The 19,290-nt window shown below is 37.3% G+C and overlaps 1 protein-coding gene across 3 annotated transcripts in view; it reads right to left on the bottom strand.

Moving 5' to 3' along the window:
* ptpn4a (protein tyrosine phosphatase non-receptor type 4a) overlaps positions 1-19,290 on the bottom strand; it is a 101,795-nt gene that overhangs the window by 22,212 nt on the left and 60,293 nt on the right. For all 3 annotated transcript variants that reach the window (XM_038290256.1, XM_038290258.1, XM_038290257.1), the window contains exons 3-11: positions 17,348-17,455; positions 16,566-16,608; positions 15,976-16,054; positions 15,739-15,783; positions 15,413-15,465; positions 9,452-9,572; positions 8,124-8,211; positions 6,309-6,397; positions 379-442 (exon numbers count right to left, since the gene is read on the bottom strand). In XM_038290256.1, the coding sequence (XP_038146184.1) occupies positions 379-442; positions 6,309-6,397; positions 8,124-8,211; positions 9,452-9,572; positions 15,413-15,465; positions 15,739-15,783; positions 15,976-16,054; positions 16,566-16,608; positions 17,348-17,455 (690 nt within the window). The remainder of the gene's footprint in view (positions 1-378; positions 443-6,308; positions 6,398-8,123; positions 8,212-9,451; positions 9,573-15,412; positions 15,466-15,738; positions 15,784-15,975; positions 16,055-16,565; positions 16,609-17,347; positions 17,456-19,290) is intronic.

Here is a 19,290-nt window from a genome sequence, read left to right as displayed (position 1 = left end):
GTAGGTCCTCAGGCCCTAAAATCTGATTAAATATGCCCTTTAAACATAGGATTACTGAAAAGCTCCAAAAATGACAGTACATTCACAAAAGGCTGACAGAAAATAGAGCAATCCAAATGTGGAACAAAGGGTTTAAGAGCAGGATTACTACATAGATGTTAGGGCAAAGACTGGTCAGACACCTGATGACACAAACAGAGGAAGACAAAGCAGAGCTGAAAAGCTTTACCTCAATACATACAGAATAAATTCATACAACTGGCTAATTAGATTGGAAAAGATCTCCAGCTGTTTATTACAGAGCAGTGGGTGGGTGAAGTAGAGGTGCGTATATGTTTGTGTGAGTGGGTGAGCATGGTAGTGTGAGTGTACACCCACCGCCTCTCTTCTCAGCTGGATGAAAAACTGTTTGCACTTGAAGGAGATTTTCACTATTTTCAACCTAGAAGTTAGAAAAGGAAACAGTATTAAAGTCAGCTCTTGTCTTTCTAACACAGATAAAATGTTTAAACCGGACTTTCTTCCTCGATATCAACACAGAACTGTGTGCTAATACATTCCTAACCTGGTTTGACAAGGTTCAAACAAACGTTGAGATTAGAGTTGAGATTAAAAAAATTATAATAATATTAAAATTAAATTTAAATGGACCTTAACTAAAATTAATTCCATGATAAAAAGTGAAACCAAAAATCAGTTCCTGAAGTAAAGCTGACTCTCTGCTGCAAATGCACTATATCCTTGAAGTTTTCCCTTCCCTGCCCTTCACAGAAACGCATGGAATATAGACGCGCCCCTTTCTTAGCCTACAGGGCTTTTAGGATGTCGTCCCACCCTTTGCAGCTCTAAAGCCTTAACGCTACTGGGAAGAAGACAAAACTAATTCTCCACACGCTTTCTTGCAAATCCAGGACAGTTCTTTCAGAGCTCTATTAGTAAGGTCGAACACTAATGTTGGACAAAAAGGTCTGGTTTCAAGTCTTTGCTCTAATTTACCCAAAGGTGCTCTATCGGGTTAAGATCAGAGTGCTAAACAGACTGGCCAAGTTATTCCACTTTAAAGTCAATCAATCGCTCCTTTCAGCAATGCTACAAAGTTATGCCGGAAACCCGAGGTCGGCCCCAACACATATGATTGAAAGCATGAAATTGACCTAGCTGGCTTGACATGCTGAAATATAAAGAGTAGATTTCACTAGATCCAAGATCCCTGTTAAAATCTCACCATAATCCTCCCTGCACCAAAACTCAGACAAAACAGATTTATAAATTATTCTCGTTATCTACCGCAGGAAATTGGTAATTAATGGAAAACCTATTATTTTATTAGTATTATGTTTAAAAGTAAAGAGAAATTAAACTTCTGCGAAGAAGGATGTTTACATTTTTATCCAGGGGGTCTAATATTTTTGAAGTATGATGTAAAAAACCCAACAACAAACAAAACAGTTTCCAAACAACATTAATAAAAAAAAAAACTTAAAAAAAAATGTTTTACAGGCACTTTTAGTACCCTTTTATGGAAGCTGATTAATATTTGTTCAATGAAAAAACTAAAAGCCTGAAGAGGCATTTACTGTTGTTATAACAATATTTAAAACTGTTTTTGTTCTTTTTATCCAAACCATTAAGAGCCACCCTGAAGCTGCAGATTACAAAGCCCTGCCCTGATGTGTGGCAATGGTGTATTACATGGAGTTTAGTTTTACAAAGCTGTCTGTTTTTGAGCTAATCTAAAGCAAACAAGTAATATGGAAGTGTGTAGGTAAGGTTCCTCCAATGAGGAGCGAAGGGCCCTCCTTTCCTTTACTTGGTTAATAAAGAGCAAAACTGTTCTATGAAGGTTTGCAGCCAGCTAAAAGTCTATGTGATGCAATGGAAGTGTTTATAATTCTGCTAAAAGAGAGGCTTCCGTTACAGTTCAGGAGACAAACTGGATAAAAAGACTAAAATTGCTGATAAGTAAAAAAAATAAATAAAAAATCAATAATAAAATCTCCAGCGTATGTTTTGTTCAGCTGTGGGGACATTTTGCCAAAATAAAAGTCAGGTTTTTATAACCCAGATCAGAATAAATCCCACATAAAGACAATGTTCGCCATTCATTTCATTAAATCAATAACTTTTTGTTATGCTGGTGAAGGTTCTCAGTCATCTAGGTCATAGTCATTCCAAAAAAGTAAAAAAAGAAAAAAAAAAAAAAAATCCACTAGACTTTGTTTCCAAGTTTGAAAAAAATATGGAAACCCTTCACGATCACGCGTGTCATCCATTGCATCATCCATCATCCAGATTAGCAACGCCGCTGCGCAAGGATGACATCCGTGATCGTGAAGCGTTTCTATTTTTTTTTTTCAAACATGCAAACAAAGTCCAGTGGATTGTTATTTTTCTTTTTTTTCTTTTTTTGGAACCTTTTTATTATTTTCTTTTAAAATCCCATTCTTTGTGCAAATAAACCCCCTTCATTTAACACAGTAGTAATGTCCATTTAACCTCCAACCTTCCTCTAAGGCAGCAGGGTTAGAAGCTTATCTCGAGCCTCCAAGCGTTGCGGCAGTACATATATATTTTTTTTAGTCACATGGAAAAGCGGGGGTATAAATTATGCGTAAAAATCAGGGGACCACACATGAGGCAACAGTAAGACGGCCACTGATGAGCAGCAGCAGCAGAGTAACATAATCCCTTCCCAGAGTTCTGCTGCTGCTGTGACTCATCGCTCTCTGCTAAATATATTTTACACACTCACACACACTTGCATCGCCAACAACAGCACAGCCACACACACACAGAGCATGAGTCATGCCCCATCTAAGTGTGGCTCATTTGTCAGGCTGTTGAAAACAGAAACAGGAAAGAGGGGAAAATCTTAATGTCTCCCTGCTCTTTTCTCAACCCCCAAATTTTAATTAAAAATTTTAACTGAAAGGAGGAAAAAAGTTATTGAAATTAAATAAAATAAATTTTAGGATATAAGAAGTGAGCCTCTGCAAAGAAGATGAAAAAAAGACATTGAATCGCAGAAAGTTGGTGAGAAAAGAGCTGGGAGATGTTGATGGTGATTAGGTTTCCCTAGTTTCTGTCTTCGTGCTGAACAGCTGCTGAAAACACCAGCGCTGGTCTCTAAATTTAACTCGTGTCAGTTGGAGAAACTTAGGAGGCTTCAGCTTGAATTTAAACCTCCTGATTTTAAGAAACCGGTTTGAAATTAGCGTAAAGATTAATCTAAATACACAGAATCAGTAAAAAAACTAACATAATCCAGCTTCTGCAGAAAGTGAAAATATGAATACAACTGGATTTTATTACAAAAAAAAAAAACTCTTCTTATGGTCTACACTATCTTGGGAGGAAGACTGCTGACTTCATAGACGCCCTCTAAATGCAGTCGCAAAAGAAGCAAGTTGTTCCCGAAGTGCTGTATCCCAGCATTTAAATGGAAAGTTGGGTGGAAGAAAGTATACAGTAAAATGAGCCACACAAATGCCTCCAAACCTGAAAGGTTTGACACCGACCTCAGCTGGAGGCAGTGCATCAAGACTGCAACACAAAGACAAACCCAGAAAACAGGATAAAAATGTGGGCAAACATTTAATGGTGTGAAGCCACCCCCAAAACCAGAGACAATATCTAGAGAACCAGTATCTAGAGCTAGACAGTCGTTCAGTGGTCATAATGTCTTTTCAGATTAAAGAAATTCTTTAAATCAAGGTTTAAAAGAAGAGAGCAGCATCGGCAAGGCAGATAATAAACCGAGCTGTTTGGCTTTAACCCCCTTAAAGAATCTATGGAACACTGTCAAAAGGAATTAGCTGTTTTATTCAAATTAAAACATCAGAAATCTATTACAGCATTTGTAATAAATCCATCATATTCATAAGCTTTTTTTTTAACTGAATGAACTCTTCAGTGATATTGTAATTCATTAGAGTTTACACACTCATTAGCTTGTAAAGCTGTTCACAGTAAATCATGCTCAATAGTTCTGAGCAGCTTCTCTTTTATCCCCGGTGACATTTTTCTCCTCATCATACATCAGCAGCAGATTTCCAAGTACTGATTCATTGAATAAGACAACATGAGTGATAAGAGGAACCAACAGCAGAGGGGAGGGTCAGTGAGAGCAAATAGATCTGATCACTGTAATGTTTCCAGGAAAGCCTGGTTTCACATCAGGTCACTGCTAGACAGAAAAAAATCATAATACATGAGGGCTTTTTCAGCAAAGGTTCAACAGAGGCTTAGGTTTTAATAATCACTGTCAATAATCACTAAGATATTCAACTGCTATGAAGGCCAGTTCTGTGTAAAACAGTTTCTGGAGGCAGCTCAAGTGGAGCTGGCAGCAGGCTGATGGCAACAGAGGCTGGTTTGTAACAAGGACATCCACAGTTTGAACTTCCACTTCAGTGGAAATGACAAAGAACATAAATATCAACAAAGAGCGCTTGTTTTAACAGTGTAGGAGCTTCTCAGCTGTGTTTCCTGTCCACACCGAACTCTTATTTCCAGCAGAGAGCTGCCAGGCTTTCCGGCAGCCAAAGAGGACGCCTGCCTCTGAGCAGTTGGAGCTGTAATCCCTGGTCAGAAAAACTCCTTCACAGAGTCCCTAGAACATATGTTTTGCTGTATTCAGGTATAGAACCTTTTTAAAAAGCCTAGTTAAAACAGGGATTAGTAGCTGCCAAACCACATAAAAGCAGCCTAATTAATCACTGCTGAAAATAAAGATGCAACTAAAGGAAAATATGAAGCCGAAAGTCACTATTAATGATGGTCATTAAGGGACACATCAGTGTATAAGTAGTTCCTTATAATTTCATACAAATTGCTGTTATTTTTCTCCTTTCATACTAAAAATGATTCAAGTTGAATTTATGAACATTCAGGTTAAAGTTAGTGGTTCCCAATTCCAAGATTTGTGATTTAAACTTTTATTTTGTTAAGTCTGATTCTCATTTAAAACAATTTAAAGCAAAGCATTTAAGAGCAGCAATGTATTTTGTTTCTTCAGCGTTTAACCAATTAGCAGGATTAGCTTGGTTGGCATTTCTAACTGTAAACAGGAGTTTCATTGTACATTCCATAGAGATTATAAAAAACATAAATGGCCAAAAGTCTGCTAACATTTCATCACAGATAAAAGGCTAATGCAACAAAACTTTGGAATTTCATGGGATTCTGAGGAGGGTGTAAACCTACAGAGTCTTTTTGGACAAAATAGTCTGTTAAAAAAGGAGGTGGAGAGTTGCAAAGCACCAAAAGGACACTGTGAGATTAGCTCATAGCTCTTGCAGTGGAAATAACTGGATAACAGACAAGATTCTGCGGGACATAAAACATGTTTTACTTTCTAATACTTTTGAATGTCTGTGATACTAAAACTAGCTAAACTTGAACCTTCTTGGATATGTACGTATATTTCATGTCTAGCAGATTTGTTGATGAGAAATTCAGATGCTGTGGAGATCAATAGTTAGGGCTGAACACACTGAAAACTGGCCCATTCCTTAAGATGAACTCATCTCCCTCCACCATACATTAGACTGAGAAACTTAATGACATTCTGTTTTTCCTTCTTTCCTGTTATTTTCTTCTTTTCCTTTGAGCAGTCTGAGTATAAACCAGTACGTTATCCCCCTCTGTGAGAGTTCATTGTCACGCTGTGGTTCAAATGACCCAGAATAGCATGAAAAAAAGGCACATGCATTTTATCTGGGACCAGAGCTTCAGTGCTCAACCAAGTTTCTTCACTTCACAACCCATTACTTTCTGCACTTTTTGCCATTTTTAACATCAAAGAAAACATTTCCTAAAGACCTTCAGCAGAAAACTTGGACACTATGATTATTAGTATTTGACCACAACTGAGCACATAATGAAAACTATGAAGACAAGCTTTGATAGGTTCAGTGGTGCTCTGACATCAACCTGAGCGAGGATCTTTGGAACAAACCTCAAAAGAAAAACTGCAAACCAGACTCTCTTCTTTATGTGATCATATTCATCAGTAATTCTATAAAATCCTACAAAAGTTTCTTCAATACAGGTGAAAACTGTTATAGAAATGCATTTGAAGTCATGGAGGTTTAGCAACTTAAATCTAGGTAAAGTATGTCATGTTCAGGAGAACTAACCGCTCTGTTCCTTTTCAGAGATCAGGGTTATTTTGTCTGACGCCTTAAATGTTTACTGGCTCGTATGTTTGCCAGCTGAATAAAAATACACTGACTAACAAAAATAAATAAACAAACCCTATAAATATTACGTCTGGATGTCATTTAACAGGTTTGTGTTTGACTCACCATGGAAAGTAGTTGATTCGTACCCTGTTCTTGTAAACCACAATGCCAGCAGACATCACTCCAATGAGAATCTCTGTGTTGCTCTGGTCCTAAAACAACAAAACAAAACAGGAGACAAGCCCATTGTATGATAAGGACAGGCTGAACAGGACAAAAAGATTTAAAAAAAATCCCATTTTCAATATTTTCCCTCCTACACAGCCATATTTATCCTCTAAACAGAATATCCAGGAGTTATCTGTGTGAATGTGAATTTTATTTACAGTTAAAAGACTATATTTAAAGTAGTAAAGAAGCAGCTGTTCCAACCATTGCGTTTACACGAGTGAATAAAGTGAATGTGATTGGTCATTGGTGTGATTGTTGTGGCGGAAGGTCGCAAGCATTTTGGTTGTGGCCGGTGTCTCGGAAGCATCTAGCTAACCAGTTAGCAACTTAGTGCTAGTAGGTTCCCAATGGGAAATTACATTGGCAACAAGTAGCACTAAATTGGTGACATAGAAACGACACTATCAAGGAATGTTATGGACAGCGTAAACAGGAGAGTTTTGTGTCAGAGGTCGTGGATGAGTCTCCTTCATCAAATATTTTTTTATTTAGAGGATGAAAGTGGGGACGAAGATGTTGTGGAAGAGGACGCCAGGCCGGCAGAAGCTTGGTTTTGTGTAGAAGGCTTACAGTCGTACATGTTTGAGCCCTTGCCTCGCAATGCTGCCAGTTCTGTTAGCTCTACGCCTGCCGAAGACACAGACGTCCATCCCCGTGAACATTGGGACGGAACTCAATGGGAAAGTTAATAATTCTTGTTTCTTATTTCCATCGTTGTGTATATTAGCTGCGACATATGAATCAAGATGCTACAAAAAATTTGATTGACAGATGACCGTTGATATATGATTGGCCGAATTTAGGTGTTCAGACTGACGTATAACTAATTGGCCTGCATAAAATAACCAGAGAGAGAAAAACACAGATTTTTTTATAGAAATTTTCTAACTTTTGTGACAATATGGTCTGATAAAGATTACATTTATATACATGTTTAAGCCAGAATGATTTGACATTTAAATATGACTTCCCTGCGACTTTAAGGAACACAAATACAGATATTTATATTGTTAGGAGCCTGCATAATTCTCCTTCCATTTCAAAACTATGCACCACTTATTCTGATAAAACCTGAAGCTACACATGAGGCCAGAACATAAGAAAACTTATGTACTTTGTTGATTTTAAAGGACAGTTATAGAGGAGAACATGAATACCACAAAAAGAGCAAATGACTGCTTTGCAAAACAAATAAGATAATATAAGCAACATAAAGATACACATGCTAAATGTGTATCATCCTGTTTCTATTTATTTTACCACTCAGCTGAAACCATATGTAAGCCTCTATTTGCCCCACAGCTTATTTCTTGATATTTTCACCCCATCATGACATTATGGCTGAGAGTCTGCTGCTCTAATTCTCATCCTGTGGATTCACTCAACAGGATGAGCCGATATTACAAGATGAAAGCTCCGTTCAGCCTTAGAGTGGGGTTACATAATTAAATAATCTTTTACCATTTATCATTCCACATCCATCTAGTTAAAATAATACAAATGAAAGACATTTTAAGATTCTGCTATTCTAGACAGCTTTTAGGAGGAGAGGGCATTAATGTTTTATGGAATTAATGCAGAACTGCTTCACTCTGCAACTGGTGGAAACATTCGAGCCATCTACCCTGTGGAGCTCAGATTCATGTAGCTGTTAGCGTATAGAAACATACGCAGGAAATAACACAGATGGAATTAAACCTTACTCACCCTTGCATAGTGCAGCTCCACCCCATAGAGCTCCAGCGAGCGTGCTGTGTTCAGATAATTAAACTCCGACTGGGCAGGAGATAGACCGCTGAGAGGAGGAGGAGGGGGCGCAGACAGACAGAGACATAGGTGGGAAAGTAAGAGAAGCATTGATGGCAGGGTGGTGAAGAGGGACAGGAGACAGAAGCAATCGTCAGTTAGACAAATTGAAGTAATTGTGAGAAAAAGGAGGGTATGAGCTGTTGGAGTGTGAATCCAACTATGCTAGCAGGTAAGCTTCTAAAGCTTAAAACCCAAATATTTCCTTATGTGATGCACAGAAAATGGCATTTTTCCAAAGTCGATATGTTTATGCTACACTTTATCCCAGTCAGATTTCAATTTATGTCACCTTTTAATATTAACCTGCATGTGTGCCATTAAAGCAAATATACCAGCAGGGGCCAGGCTTTATGTAAGTTAGCTTTATATAAGTAGATTATTTGTAGGGATGCACGATATTGGGATTTTGGCCGATATCCGATATGCCGATATTTTAAAACTCATGTAGCCGATAACCGATATCGATACTGATGTTAAAGCTGGACAAAAATAAGTAGTCATTGAAAATAGCAGTTTTTTTTAATCCATTTCTGACACTTTGAAAAATAATATACTTAAATATATTTTCATATGCTGATATCAAATAGATTTTTTAAAACGCTGTATCGATCTATTTTACTTTTTAAAATCTCGTGAAATTTCATCGTTCTATTACAAACTCTCATGATATTTTGCAAATTCTTGTGAGATTTTGTTAGTAAAATAGATCGATACCGCGTCAATATATCAACATATAAAAATATGGTAAAAAGTTTGTGAATTTTCGGGGGATTTCGTAGCATAACGATGACATATAGCAATATTTCATTAGTAAAAGAGATTGATATGGTGTTTTTAAATGGCAATATATCAGCATATGAAGATATTGTGATATTTTAATGAATCAATATTTTTTCCCTCATCTTAAGAAGTTTTTAAGTCTGTAAAAAAGAAGTTTTTGAGGAAGAAGAAGTAGTATTTTTTTTTTTTTTTTAGACTTTAGAAGCTGATCAAATATCGTGTTAAATATCGGTGGGGTGGCCGATTATATCGTGCATCCCTAATTATGTGCATGGATATAAATACGTCTTAATGCTCCAGTCATTTTTTTAACAGTTATTTAGGACTGTAAAATACTGAAACAAGAATGAAAAATTATTTAAATAAATTTGTGCAGAAACTTTCATTTAGTTTCAGCCGATTTCTTTCCGACATATTGAGCTAAGCGGGCTCTCGTCAAAGTGTACCTGTGCTGCTGGTGATGTTTGGAGACCTCTTTGTGGAAGTCCTGTGGAGGGTTTGGAATGAAGCAGAAGTCCGACAGGTAGCCAGGAGGATGCTCGGCTTCATTGTAGTCCCCCAACTCAGCTACAGGGCAGTCACAACACATGACTTTTAATAAAACAACACCAGAAAAACTGAGGACAAACAGATCTTAGCTTTTTCCTCTAGTTGGAGAATGTCTCTGGATAACAAAAGAAACCAAACTTTTACTAATCTTAATTCATAATGTAAAGCAGTTTCCGATCTTTAACAGTCCTTTGGTAATTAAAGACTGAAATGTCTGTTTCCAAGTACATGAAAGGGATTTCTATTCCCAAATTAACTTTTTTAAACTGTCCAACATCTTCCAAATAAAGTGGGTTTTAAACATGACCCTGTTTCTAAGCTCTAGATGATCGATGATTAGCTCTGAGATGTTACAGCGAGTTTTTCAGTTTAGACCTCTTACATCATCATCTTCTTTTGTTTTCACTTAGAACAAAACCAAATAAAAACCAACCATCTCTGCCGTCTTTCACCATTTCAACTGATTATGGCCCTGCATAAAGAAAATCTATCAATCATTTTTATCATCTGGGCTGGCTGGCTAGTACATGATTTGTAGAAAAGCCTCAAAAGCCTTTAGAAAAAAACAAAAACACACCAGCTAGACTAACTTCCACTGAAAACAAATTCAGCGAATGAGATTCACAGAAACAGTCAGTAGGAAATGTTTCCAGCATTTCGACATTTTATATCGGCACCAAACCACAGCTGTGCTTTGTTACAACATCTGTGAATTTTTTTGTGTAATCCACTCTGAGGTGTCAGCTGTTTACACAGAAAGAGCAAACATATAAAGAAAACTTCCCTCAACATTTTCTAAGTAGAATCATTAAAAAAGGAACTGCACACCTAGATACGATAAGATAGGATAAAAGCGGAGTGGTAGAGTCGAAAGATTAAAATCAGGCACAGCTATCGTGGGAGATTTATGTACACTCATCTTGGGCATCAACAAGCTCGATTTTAAGCCTTTAAATATCACTGTACTCCACTATTTTCACACGGTGTGCACAACAAAGTGCTGCTGAAAGCACTAGAATATATATTTTACCCCAATGATTAAGATCTAGATAGAGATCCATAACATTCTGAAGTTACAGGTCTCTCTTTGCTTTCATAGAAAAGGATATGACGGCTTTAATTGAACGCTCGAGCAGCGCAAGGTCTCATTGGTGATCTAAGCCACTGTGTGTCACTTCTAAGTAACTCCAAATTTCCTGATCATGAGGAGGAACAGTGCTGTAATACAATAAAAGTCTAAATAAAGATTCCTACAGTCACCCTTAGAAGGAAGGAAATTAGTCAGGAACAATTAAAACTCAAGTTTTTCCAATGAACTGGAAACTGCTGGGCCATTTTAACATCAACATGAATGAGCTGAGGGTTCCTTCATTCATATAAAATCCCACCTTCCACACAGAGCTGGGTATACCTGTAGTCAGGATCGAATAGAGATAAGTTGAGATTCTTTACAAGGGAATAAAACATATTGATCATAACGAAAGAAATAGTGTTTAAAGGAGTCAATGTGATGCTTCCCTGAGGTGTTTAAGCGTGCGACTTCATTATCCTCTGGGGTTCTATACTAGGGTCAATGAAAGGCAACCTCTAAATCCTTCAATTCTGTTCAAATCAAAATCAGTCGATCCAAAACCAAAAAAAATTAAAAAGACTTCAATGCTACTGAAAAGCTCAGGATTAGGTCCTTTTTGAGAAATCAATTAAAAATGCATACAGTAAATTCCGGACTATAGAGCGCACCTGATTACAAGCCGCACGCTCTAATTTTAGAAAGAAAATCAATTGTGTACTTTTATAAGCCGCACCGGATTTTTACGCCGCAGGTTTCCCACGTTGTATGAGATTTTTACAAATAAAGATATTACATTTTTTTAACGTTTGATTTAATCCGTATGATAAAACAAATACGGTACATATTATGAATGCTTTTTTTTTTTTCAAACTACCTGTAACACATTTAAATATACGTATGTGTCGGTAACACGCAAATAATTCTGCATATACCGGTACTTTTAATTGAACAACGCACAGAACATTGCAGCCGACCAGGAAAAGTCATTAATCACTTTCTTCTTCCTTCTGCACACTAAAACCCTCAAAGTCCTATTCCTCTTTCGCGCCATGAAAAAAAAACATGTATTAGCCGCACTGTATTATAGGCCGCAGTGTTCAAATAGCGGGAAAAAAGTAGCGGCTTATAGTCCGGAATTTACGGTACTTGTTAAGAATACGTTGTATAATTTCGCAGCCATGACATTTGCAGATATCCTGATGGCGGTGAGAAAAGGACATTTGTGGTTTTCTACATGCTTTAGAGGACTGCAACTGTTTCCTGAATGACTCTAACTGCTAGGGCTAACTAAAATTATCATAGCAAGCAAAAGGTTGTAGCCTAAGAGTTTCTTCTTCCTTCTCAATGAACCAGTTGTAAGATATTGTTCTTGTTTTTACACATAATGCTTTTTACACTCTTAACAGCAATGACTTAACAATTTAAGACCAGCCATTATTATTTTGGGACTTTCTTGTATATTAAGATAATTATATCTAATGAAGTGAGGAATCCAACTTTAACTTGAAAAAAATAAGAAACCCATTTTTTTAACTGCAAAGTAATGAAAAGTGCAGTTTGAGGACAACAAACAGAACAAATGAAAAGACTCTTGATAGCTTTCAGGACCCTCAGGGATGGGGAGCTGAAAGTGGATCCCATTAACTCACTCTCTTTTAGCTGAAGCTTAAAAACATAAATTCGCTCAAGTAGTCCCTTGACTGACCTACAAGCTGGTAGCCTAAGCATACTGAAAAACAAATCAATTGCAGCTCAGACCTTATTGATGCGTATGCACCACCAGGGGCATACCCCGTTCAGCTTCAACATTTAGTCACCTAACAGGTGAGAAAGAGGAGTACTGACTATCTGGTCATTCAGGCATCTGATAAAAGGTTTGGTCTCATACATTAGGCGATAAATCGGAACCTAAATGAGAAGTATGTACAGTGGATGGACAAGAAAAGCAATTACTTTTAAAGCCTGGCTGCAGAATTATTTTTAACTTCAAATTATTTCTAATCATGCGTCTACATAAATGACTGTTAAAAGATGAAAACCGGGCCTTCAAGGACTATTATGGAAATCATGCATCAGAGCAGGGCAGCATAATGGAAAGCTATAACCCTTGGAGGGTTTTAATGTTGCCGATCTAGTTTTCCAAAAGTGGTACATGTTGGGACCTATATCCAATGGTTGCCGTCCAGATGGAAACTCAAACCATTCATCTTCTTCTAATGAGTGAACTCGCAAAGGTTGAGCATAACCAAATGCTGGAACGTCACCTTTCAACAAGAACGGTTTTGCAGAGCAAAATAGTCGCAATTTACCTAAATTATTGAATCCCTTAGAAAGCAAAGAGATGCTCCTTCTTACAGATATAGGCATAAATAGACATGCTCCATCTTATATTAGAAATATGATCGTTCCTTATGTTCCTAAAAGAGCACTTAGCTCTAAATCTGCAGGTTTACTAGTAGCTCCTAGAATTTCTTAAAGAATGAGAGGTAGATCTATACTGGTAGATCAACTACCTGTTTTAGTCTGTGAGGCAGACACCCTGACTACTTTAAGACATGGCTTAAAACGTCCTTATAGTTAGAGTGGCTCAGGTTATCCTAAACTATCTCTATAGTTATGGTGCTATAGGCTTAGTCTGCTAAGCCTATAGTCTGCAGATATTTTTACAGTGGTTAAACTTCAACTATGACAGTAGAATAAAACTGTATGGAGGGACAGATTACAATCACCTTTAGGTCTAAACATGATAAAAACCCAAACTGAAAATTCAAATATCAAAATTCAAAATAATGCTTATATAAAGTGGATCCAACTTTGTATGCATCAAAGAAAATTAACAGGTTTATTCCATCAGTTTCAACCGCTATCAGCATAAAATATAGACGAAATAAACAAACAATGAATCTAATGAAAGGAGGCGTTTTCCAGTCAATCTACAGAGATGAGACAAACCGGGCCAAATTCTGAAACAGAAACTATATTTCCATTTAACTACATGTTTGCCCTGTTTAGGAGAGGCCTATTTCTTTCTACAGCTTTTGAGTCAATCATAAAACTGGAATTTAGGTCTACCAGGAGGGATTTCAAATCTTCTGAAAATGCAAGCTAGAGTGTGGGATTTGGAGTCAGCAGTGCTGGCAGTCGAATTAGCAGCATAGCAGCTGCTTCAAGCCATTTTTTTCTCCCCAAAAGCAAACATTTATCTCCATGATCTGTGTTGGCACTGTGAAGAGTGACAGCATGGACCCAACAACAGTATGTGTGTGTCAGTGTAAAAGCCGTAGGGTCAGAGCCACGAAGGTCTAGGTCAAATCTCTTGTTTGACCTATATACTGAGGCTGTGGAGATTCAGGGATCGATGTGCCATAGAGGGAGGGGAACACAAGGGAGGCAGAGGGAGCAGAGGGGCTAGAGGGGGGAGAAGTAACTATAGCCAAAATGGCCTGATGAAACCTGGCTACAAAGGAAACAAAGCGGCTAAAAGGCTGCATGAAAACAATGACCGAAAATGAAGGATGATGGAAGACAGGGTATAACAAGCTGATCTATAGTTTCACAAAGTCTTATTATAAAAGTCAAAGAAAACAAAATTATCTGTTCCAACAACAAGATAAAAACAATGTTAACAGGATTCTTAAAACACAGCATTTTGTTATTTTACCAGTCACTTTCAATAAAAAAGCCTGAAATTATAAATCAAATAGATTTCACTTTCACTCTAAAGATATGTATTGAAAATATAGTAATTCAAATATATATATAAAAATCTCAGAATTTTTTGCAGTGATCTCTGAATTTTGTTGCCAGAGCTCCATGGCAACACTGATGGCTTAACTATAACAAACAGACTATAAGACAAACTGCATAGTAAACCTAAAAATATATTTATACCTCTAACAGATTTTGGTTAAAAGCAACTTTTAGCCACAAGCGAAGCTACACCTAGAAGTTGCAAGTTTAGCTCTCCTGAAAGCAGCCTTTAAAAGGCAGCTATGTTAGCAGTGTTAAAATGCTATTCACACGCACTGTTGCAAAATTAAACTCTGTGTTTCTGAGACGAAAAAGTCATGGAGTAACTGGTAGAGACATATTCATCTCTTTAATTAAATCCTAAATGCGAAGTATCATATCTTTTTTAGTTGGCTAACAAAAACTTTTATCCATAAGGCTTTTGTTTTAGGGAAGCTCAGACTGCTTTAACTTTTCACATGCTAGTTTTCAATACATTTTTAAAGGCATTTTTCTAATATTTTCATTTAGGAAATACAATAGAAAAATTCCTAACCAGAAATAAGTTTGTTTATAAATCTGCAAAGGCTATGAATATTTTTAGGCTTTACATATGTCTTTAAAGATGTCAGAGACTTACTTTCTGCTACCACTATTTTACTTTATCTAATATATATGCCTACTAACTCAGTTTGTATCTGTTTGCCAAAAATGCACAAGCTTGCAGATTTAAGATGGAATCATGAACACTGAGCATCAGCTCAGCAGTTAGTCAAACCGAGCCAATAGATCTGCAGCCATCCGTTGATCCATTACTGAAGGTCGACTTTAGAGAAAACCATTATCACATCCAATATTTATATTACCGATGGTAACATAAGATCCCACCACACCGCACAGCTTTAAGAAAGTCTCCATGGCTTCAGAGCAGCAGTTGTAAAAACACTCCAGCAACCGCATTATTACATTTAACAATGTGTGTAGCGAAGAGGAGAGCCCTAATGAATCGCCTTTTCATTGTAATGTGTAAATGGTGTATCCAGGGAGCAATACTTACACTGAACAGCATAGGATGCCAGCAGTGCAGCTGTGTTGTGAGGGCAAGGTAATCTGAAAACACACAAAAATAAATAAATAAATACAAAACATATAGTTTAATTATTTTTTTTTGCACATATCAAGATTTAAGATGCAACTCTCCTCAGAATATGTGAGGATTAAATAACTATAACCAAACAATTTATGTTAAAAAGCATAAAATTTAGCATTACGTCTGTACATAAAACCATAGCCTCATCAATAAGTAACTTACATTTACATTTAATCTGTTTGCAAGTAAAATGATTAAGCTTTATCAGGCAGAATGATGTCAGATATGCTCACCTTCCAGTTAAAATATCTTGTTTGATCTGAAGGAAATACTGGTACCTGAGGGAGAAAAAAAACACAGCATCATCACAACAGCTGATCAAACAATCATGTTCATTAGACATAAGGGGGGAAAAAATGTGTTTTTGGTGCAAATTCTAGTTCACAACGTTGATCAAACCATTTAAGAATTGCAGTGAGGATGATAAAGATGCAGTGGGGATTATGTTGAGAGCTGAAATCCACTCTTACCGTGTGTATTCTTCCTGAAGTTTACTCGGGTCGGTCACAAAGAATTTGACTCTGAAGCTCAGGTTATGTGGAGACCCTCCTGCGGGAATTAGGATCAACAGTTATGAGGCAAATCCAAGGATCAATAAAAACATGACAGATCTGGTCGGCAGTTACACAGATCAAACCATCTATCATATCAAAAATGTGAGTGGTGCCTTCAGTTGGCGAGTCAATCAGATGTGATAAAAACAAGAGTTGAAGTACAGTTCAATCATTGCTGCAGGATGACTGTCGGTGCCACTTGAGCTATTCCTTAATTGTTCTGCGTGTTACAAATTCTATTACTCATGATCAAAAAAAACCAACAGAGTTCAAATGGAGTTTAATCATTCCTCCAGGCTTTCTCAGAATGGTAAATTACACCGTGGACTGGAGACTTTTGCTGGAGGCAAAGTGTGGATTGTTAAACGTTACAGAAACTAAACTGCAGATTGGGCATCATGAAAAAACAAGTGATCGAGTTCAAATCGAGCCAAATGAAGATTTTCTAATACGATCATGTTAATGCAGTGGATACGTTCAGGTGCTGTGTGGTGGATTTCACCTACTTTTTAACTGTTTCCTGATGGGCTTATTGGGATCCAGCCAGCGCTGTAAAATATTGATAAGAACACACTTGATAAGAGTCACGCTCTATCCACAAAGGTGGATCACAGCATTTAAATTATTCACCCACCAATCCCACCACCATGTTATCATCACCACTCTTTGTGCTTGAAATACTTTTATTTAGCTTTTTAAATGCACCAGAAATCTTATATCCTGCAGATTATGCAGGCAGCTGCACATCCTTAAATCATGCTGATGAGATATTTATTATAAAGGTCTCGTTTTAGTTAAACTACAGGTACTTATTCTTAAAGATGTTTACAAACTCAAAAAGCTTTTGGCATCAATAAATTCAGGCCTTACATTTTAAAATATGACTAATCAAAAATGATGTGCTGCTGAGCAAAAGCTTGCAACATGTGAGCTAAATGGCATCGAAAAGTAGCAGTCAGAAATCTAAAGCCAAAAAAATGCTATTAGACTATTTTTTTTTTACCTTTATTTACAGGAGTTTTAAAAAAAATACACAAAAAAAACCACCAGTATACCTCATCCCTACTCTTTATTTTTTCCATATACCATATTTCTGATTAATTATTATTTAATTTAAAGCCATTTATGACCAGGTGGGTTTTTGTCAGGATGCATAAACTGGTCTACACATATGTATTGTACATTTATTTCAAACAATGCACACAAAGAGACACAGATGTAAAGATACAGCTGTTAAAGGACAGAGTTTAGCCATAACACACACCGCAGAATAAAACGGGATACTAACTGGTGCATCTGAGCCATCCTCAGCCAGGTGCAGGCCAAAGTAGTCTCTCTCAGTCAGCTCCAGGTGCTTAAACACGGCGTCCAGCAGCACCTGGCCGTGATCAGACTTCTGCAGAGGAGAAAAGAAAACAACCGATAAGCTCGCAGCTTAGCACAGTGCCTGGCAAATGGGTCTGAGAATCCCATCATGCAGCTCCCTGTTGAAAGGTCAGGAAAGGAACAGCAAGCGAGCTGAATCCCCTTTTCCCACCACAGACATCTAAATTATTTAAAACACCCTCGCTGCCTTAGAAACATTCCATCCATTTAAAATGCATCTCCAACTTGTCCGTGTTGAGCCTCATTTAATATGGTTCCGACCGCATTGGAGAGTTATATGTCTAAGGAATTAAGCTGATGAACTCCTGCGGGCTTGGATCTGTACCTTCTTCTCATGTGTTTAGGATGAAAGCAACAGCTTAAAAAAAACAGGCTATGATTTAAAATGATTCAGCAAACTAAACGCATAATCCAAGCAGGAGCTAAACCTGAAAGCAGATCTGAATGTGCAAGCAAAGGAGAGAAAATCATTTGAAATTTGGATGGACTGCCGTGAACTGGATGCGATCCAGACTGGAAGAAGGGCAGACTAATGGAGGAGGGGGAAACGAAAACAAGCTAAATCTAAATCAGAGAGAAGAGAGGAAAAGAAAGAGCACTTGAAAAAGAAGTGAGTAATAATTGATCAAATCCATCATTAAAATCTCATCGTTGTGTGAGAGCGTAGGACGGGCGAGAGGATAAACTGTGGGAACACAAGTGGAGCAGAAATTCACACCTGATCCTTTAACTTGGAGAGGGAGAAACAGAGTGTGGAACGCTGTCAGCGCTCCCACAGGAGCAATGCCACACACACACACAGTTGGTGCTTTCGTCCACTTCTCCTGTTTGCCCTGGTGACACAGTTACACAGTTTTACAGAGCAGGGTGTGTGAGCGAATGATAGCTGACAGTTGACATGGCAGCCCCTCTAGGACAGCAGGCAATGTGGATGTGTGCCCGAGTGTGTGCAGTAAACAACTGTCAAAACTGAAATAGATGAACTTCAGCATTTGAACGCTTGGAGATGTGCAAAAACATCAGCTGGAAATATTTAACACATTGCAGTTAGTTCACAGTTCGTGTTTGGAAATCATTACAATTAGATCAGTAAACATCAACTTTTAAGAGTTATAATTTCTCAGATGGACTCAGGTTTGTACTTTTGGCTAGGCCATTCTAACCCATCCATGTGTTCATTTTAACCATTTTGATGTGGCTTTAGATGTGGGTTTAGGGTTGTTGCCCTGATAAAACACGGACCTCTACTACAGCCTCAAATAGGCCCTGTTTCCAGGATTGATCTGCATTTGCAAATCCCAAAACAAATCGGAGCTGCTTTTGCAGTCCTGCAAAGAAATGCATCCCCACAGCAGGCAGCTATCACCACTATGTTTCACTATAAAGGTCTATATGTAGCTCTGTATACAAATCAGAGGGTACAGAGCATAAAAATTGTTTACTAGGTGATAATATATGTATAAAAAAGTTTTAAAAAGTATTAAAAAAAACAGGATTGTTTTTAATTTTCTTTTTCTGGGGAAAAAAAAGGGTTAAAAAGTTGATTTATGAAAATGGTTAAAATGTGTGCTGGTTAAAAGCATACATGCTATGTAAAAAAATTAATAAATAACACTATTTACAGTTAAGAGAAAAGTTCATGAAAAAATGTTGTGGTGGTCATTATTGCATTAGCGAACCACACATACACATTTTATAAAGCAGCAAAAGAAAAAACATATTTTTCCTACAGGCCCAGTCTCATTGTATTAACTAATCGGATTTTATTATTTAACTACATGGAACTTGGGTTACATGTTCTGCTAGACAAAAAACACTGAAAAAAAATATATCCATTGTGGGGTG

The sequence above is a fragment of the Cyprinodon tularosa genome, unplaced genomic scaffold (assembly GCF_016077235.1).
Source record: "Cyprinodon tularosa strain WSP-4 unplaced genomic scaffold, ASM1607723v1 ctg278, whole genome shotgun sequence".
Classification (NCBI taxonomy): domain Eukaryota; kingdom Metazoa; phylum Chordata; class Actinopteri; order Cyprinodontiformes; family Cyprinodontidae; genus Cyprinodon; species Cyprinodon tularosa.
This window is presented reverse-complemented; position numbering and strand designations above follow the sequence as displayed.